Source organism: Seriola lalandi, unplaced genomic scaffold (genome assembly GCF_002814215.2).
Source record: "Seriola lalandi dorsalis isolate HSWRI2012SDOR001 ecotype SW California unplaced genomic scaffold, Sedor1 jcf7180002054311, whole genome shotgun sequence".
Taxonomy (NCBI): Eukaryota; Metazoa; Chordata; class Actinopteri; order Carangiformes; family Carangidae; genus Seriola; species Seriola lalandi.
Genome location: NW_019524864.1, coordinates 165318 through 170934, shown reverse-complemented (window position 1 = coordinate 170934; position 5617 = coordinate 165318). Strand labels below are relative to the sequence as shown.

The 5617-nt window shown below is 39.4% G+C and overlaps 1 protein-coding gene across 2 annotated transcripts in view; it reads left to right on the top strand.

Moving 5' to 3' along the window:
- mta3 (metastasis associated 1 family, member 3) overlaps positions 1–5617 on the top strand; it is a 26997-nt gene that overhangs the window by 12147 nt on the left and 9233 nt on the right. Inside the window, exons 10-14 of one of the 2 annotated variants that reach the window (XM_023406551.2) lie at positions 19–93; positions 1226–1284; positions 1452–1570; positions 2815–2972; positions 4384–4606. In XM_023406551.2, coding sequence (XP_023262319.1) covers positions 19–93; positions 1226–1284; positions 1452–1570; positions 2815–2972; positions 4384–4606 — 634 coding nt within the window. Of the gene's footprint in view, positions 1–18; positions 94–1225; positions 1285–1451; positions 1571–2814; positions 2973–4383; positions 4916–5617 lie in introns of those variants that run through there. The other variant, XM_023406553.2, reaches the window with a different exon arrangement.

Below are 5617 nucleotides of genomic sequence, written 5' to 3'. Positions count from 1 at the left end.
TTCTTTCCTCTTGTGAAGCTGCCATGGAAGTCTCTGACCAGTATCATAGAGTACTACTACATGTGGAAGACCACAGACAGATACGTGCAACAGGTGAGACTTATTACATCTTTTCAAAACAATAAAATGAAGTATTTCTTTCAGGCTTTGTCCTGTGATGTGGACACTCTGACAGTTTTTGATAGAAGAGTTTTAGTCTTTACATTTGACCAAGTATTAGCAGGTCATGAAAAGTCTCAAAAAGCACTGAATTCAGGTCCCTCAAAAGCCCTCAGAAGGTATTAAAAAATCTTGAATTTCAGTTACAAATGTCTTGAATATTTTTCCTTCCTGCTGTAGACAGTAACATCAGTTAGAACTTTTTTTCTCCTTCTGTCATAGCTAGGAAACTCATCACCTCATAATGGCCAAGTGTCTATTTTAGCAAAAAACTCAAATTAACTTAAATTAACGAATTATTTTTTAATTGGTTAATGTCCCACCAATTTCCTGTCATGTGTCTGTGTCCAGGTGCTTCTAATTGATTTATTATATTACTGGGAATTGTTACACACAGCTGGGAAGTACTGGCAGAAATCTGAGGCCTATTGTAGGATTATTGTCTCTACTGGTTTTCTGTCATCCATTGATTGGTATGACCATGGAAACCAGCATTAAATTGTATTCAATTCTGTGTGGTATTTAAAAAAGCCTTGAATTTAATTTGATGAACACTGAAAAAACTACTTTAATTCCAAAGCTTAAAAGTGCCCCATGGAATTTTCTTGTAAACAAAGTTTCAGTGTACATTCATTAATTCTTTCAATCAAAGCGTATTGTGTGTTAGAAACCAATCTGTGACCCATTATACAGCTATTTACAGGCTCAGTAGTAGTAGTAGTAGTAGTATTTGCCATGAAAAAAAAATACCGATCTTGTGGATCATAAACTGAAGTGAATTTTGTGAATTTGCCATAAACTGGTTTCCCAACACATTGGTTTGACAGAGGTGTGACTTTTCATTTAATTGGATGTTGCAGATTATCACATCAGGAAGAAAGGAAACAACACCTTTTTAGAAATGCATTGACACATTTAATGATTGTCTTTGCGATCCTGCAGTCCTATTTCCAGGCTGCCTATTAGCAATGATTTTGAAAGGTGTGAAACAATCAAGATTTTTGTCCCAACAGTTGATTTTGTTTTGGTTTTAATGAATCTCTCCATCCGTTTTTTCTCTGAGCAGAAGAGACTGAAGGCAGCAGAGGCAGAGAGCAAACTGAAGCAGGTTTATATCCCCACATAGTAAGTCACTTCATTTCACAGTTCAATACTCAGATATAGAGGTTGGCTTTGTTGCTGTAGTTGTGGCTACAAAATGATCATTTGTTTAAATTTATAGCACTGCAGAGGGCAGCTATAGTGTCGGTGTGTTTTCTTAAATCTTTTTTTTTTTTTTTTTAATCTTACAGTAACAAACCCAACCCCAACCAGATCTCAATGACCAATGGCAAAATGGCAACAGTGAATGGAGCAGGCCCCGGGTCCTACCATGCAGCAGGAGGGGGCAGAGCCTGCGAGAGCTGCTATAGTGAGTTGTGTGTGTGTGTCTGTGTGTGTGTATGTGTCTGTGTGTTTGTGTAAAATTAAATCACAAGGGCAGTGAACGGGTAATTTAGAAATAAAAAGGAAACAAATGAAGCTGAGAGACTAGAAGAGACGCTTTCCTTTAATTTTCACCATCACTGCTTATCTGCTTATTTATCTAGACAGCTGTTACTAATCCAGTGATGCATCTCTGCCTTCATTTGGCTCTCTATGGCTCTCTGAATTAAAACTGGTTTCTAAGAACCAGGGATGCTTTAGAAATGTGCCTTCAATTCCTGAAAGTTTGGAGCTATTGTGCTACTTGAGGTGCAACTAACAGGTTTGTTGATTTCTTCTTTAATGGTAAATTGTCAGATAATGATGAAAATGCCCATCACAGCTTCACTAAGTGATGTCTTCAAATCACTTGTTTTGTCCGGGCCAACAGTCCAAAAACCCAAAGATGTTCGACACAAAACAGATAAAGTGCAAGTTCTCACATTTAAAAAGCTGCAAACAAGAAATCTGACCTTTTTTTTTTCTTTTTTTTTTTTTAGACATTTTTGCCTTTATTCTGATAGGACAGTGAGAAATAGACAGGAAAGTCAGGGAGAGAGAGGGGGGACGACATGCAGCAAAGGGCCATGGGTCAGACCCGAACCCATGGCTGCTGCAGTTAGGACTAAGCCCACATGGTACGTGCTCCACCAGGATTCTGTTAAAAGATACTTTTTAATACACAAACTGGTCTGCTGCTTTGTTGACTATAGCTACAGGGAAATAAAGCAGCTTCACAATAAAAGCCTCACAAGGTTAGTGAGTAGAAAGGTTTCATTTTAAAGCAGCAACTGAAGATCTCATGTTTGTATTAGAAGCTGAACTTCAACCATTCAAGCTCTGAGCAGAGTGGATGTCATCAATCAGGATTTGAAAAGAACCAGAATTGTTGAGCAGAATCAAAATCAAAAAATAGATACAAAACAGCCCAACTATTAACTCTCATTTTCTCTTTTATTCTGCTTCCCGGTATATATGGGCAGACAGCTTCTTGATGTTTGTTAGGACACTGTAGGTGCTTAACAGTCAATAAAGAAGCATCCACTGTGACTCCTTGATTATGGATATTGATACAATGATTTAGCAAGAAACCAGAGTAAGCAAGGAAAAAAAAGATCAATGTGCTGATCGTCTTGAGACTGCCTCCTTCGATGCCTCTAACGAGCATTAATGCATTTTGTACATTAACAGCCATGCAGTCGGCCCAGTGGTACTCATGGGGGCCTCCAAACATGCAGTGCCGCCTGTGCGTTTCCTGCTGGATGTACTGGAAGAAGTATGGCGGCCTGAAGATGCCGAGCAGAGCAGAAGGCCCAGAGGAAAGGACCTCCCCGAGTCCAGCAAGCAACGTAAGCTCAGTCAGAAAGCACGGGTAAATGTGTCTGAATCAGGGTGTGGCAGCTGCAAATGCCAGATGCTGTACATTACAATTAAGTGTCAAACAAAAGCCACACAACTGCTCCTCTCTAGAATTTAACATCTATGGTATTTAAGTGATGTTTTCAGTCGGTAACATCAATTATTCAGTGAGCTCAAAGCTTCACATACACTATCTCACATATTCGCTGTTAATAGATTCACACACTTTCCAATTTTACTGCTGGAACCTGTTATAGAAAAACTGACCAGCCGAGAGATTTTTTTTTTTTTTAAACATCCACAGCAGACAGTTGAAGGCAAAGTCTATCCTTTTTATGTCTTTATAACTGGTGTTGAAAAGGCCACACAGAAGACTGCAGACACCCTGTGACTGTAGTTTATCCTTTTATTTTTTTATCACGCATATGGAAATTTTAATGCAGCTGCAATGCAAAAGAGTAAAGGTGTATTATATATGTAAGGAAATGAGACATAAATAAACCAAGGTCCATTTTTGAACCACAGATTTTCTTTGTTAGAGACTGATTTGCAGAGGACGCAATGCAGAAACCAAAGTCCTACCCTGATTCCAGGCTGCATTTTCACAGCTCTCATTTTGACAGGAGAAGCTCAGTTGTAACCAATAACATAAATGACTAATCTTTTTAATTGAAGAGCCATTTTCAAGCCATCACAGTGAGCCATAATGCACATCAGCAGTAAGCTAATACAAATAGAGTGCAGCCATTACTGATGGTATTAATTACACCTGTGCTTTTCCTGCCATTCCACAATGTACACTCACATGCCGGTTTATTTAATGCAGTTATGTTTAATGGCTTTGCTATAAATCCTGCCTTCACACAGATTATGATGTTCTGTTCTTGCTGAAGCTGTTTTAGGGACATGTTGATTCAACCTTATTTTTGCTCTCATTGACATAAACAGGGTCACATTCACCTCTCAGTTTAACATAATACAGTTAAATAGAACTACAGCCTCCAAAATGACCATAAAGTTGATACTCTGCTGAAATTGCTTGAACTTTCTATTAACCTTTATGAATGTAAGATTTATTGCTTTTATTTTTATTTGACTACATTTCACTGGCAGCTGAGTTTATTATTTTGTGCGAAGGAGACATAATAACAACTAACCCATTAGAAAGTGCAGCTTCCACGTGTCTTAGGCATTAGAGTACTTTAAAAACAAAACACATTGTGACATGGAGACTAATGGAGCAGAGAATAACCTTTTTGATGCCACTGAAAACTTTGTTTCAAATCTGATATTAAATATTCATGTATGAAGAAGCAACAATATTGCCTAAAATGTTTTTCTATCAGCTGCCATCAGTGCATTCAGTGGCCTTTTCTCTGTTTCTCCCTCCTTCTTTCCCAGGAGTCTCGTTCACGAGGTCACGCTCCTCGCCAGTCCAACCACATGGTGCCCATGCGAAACAGCGGCAGCCCCAAGTCCTCCATGAAGACCAAGCAAGCTTTCCTGCTGCAGGCCACCCGCCTCACCAAGCTGGCCCGGCACATGTGCCGTGACATCATCAGGCTGCGCCGCGCTGCGCGCCGGCCCTTTGTCCCCATTAACTGTGGGGCCATAAAGGCAGAGTGTAAGAGCTCTTTCAATTCCTCCTAACTTCTGCCACATGGACACACACACACACACACACACACACACACACACACCTACAGACACAAAACACAACATATGCAGACATACAGAAACACAAACACACCGACATACACACTCACCACCCCTTCTCACCCTGACTGCCCCACCATCAAACCCCATCTCTGCCCGCCTCCGCCCCCTCCCCGTCTGTCTCTCTTTCTGTTTTTATTATTATTGTTATTATTATTATTTTGGTTTTTGTATTCTCCCACCCCCTGTTTCCAATAAAGACTGCCTGTCCTCATAACTATGAGTTTTGATCATCTTTTCATTCGTGTTTTTATTTTTTATTTTTTTCATTCTTTTATCTGTTACAGTTCTTTAGTCACTGTGAACTGAAAGCCATTGTTGGAATTATACACAAAGATTTATTGGTCAACAGGGCTACTCTACACAAACACCCACTTTGAAAATCCACACTTAATAACTGATTTTGCTCCTGTCATTAACAAGTAGACTGTCATAGGATTCCAATAGAAGTCATATTCTAGTCTGAGCCATATATTTGCTGAAGTTAGATGTAGAGAAAATGTATTTTACTAAGAGAAGCTCTATTTTGCACGGCGCCCGTGGTAAAGGCGTGCCCACTCTGTGCTGTCATGGCTGAACCAGTTGTCTCAGCCACGAATGTTTATTGTAAATACTGAATCTCAGCTTCACTGTGTTTGCCATCACCATTTTTATTTTAGAACATTTTTTTTCCTTTTTTTTTTCTTTTCTTTTCTTTTCTTTTTTTTTTTGCCCACGCATTTCTCCTCATGCTGTTAATCGTGTGTTTTTGTGAGTGTATTAGACAAAAATGAATGGATTGATAATGAGCTTTGGACTGATGAAACTTGAAAGAAGGGAGGTTAAAACTGAAAGTTAAGACTGACTTGTGTGGGAATAACTAGCTGCTCTTGCTTTTTTGCTGCTGGCTGCACCCTCCCACCCCACCCACACCCAATCC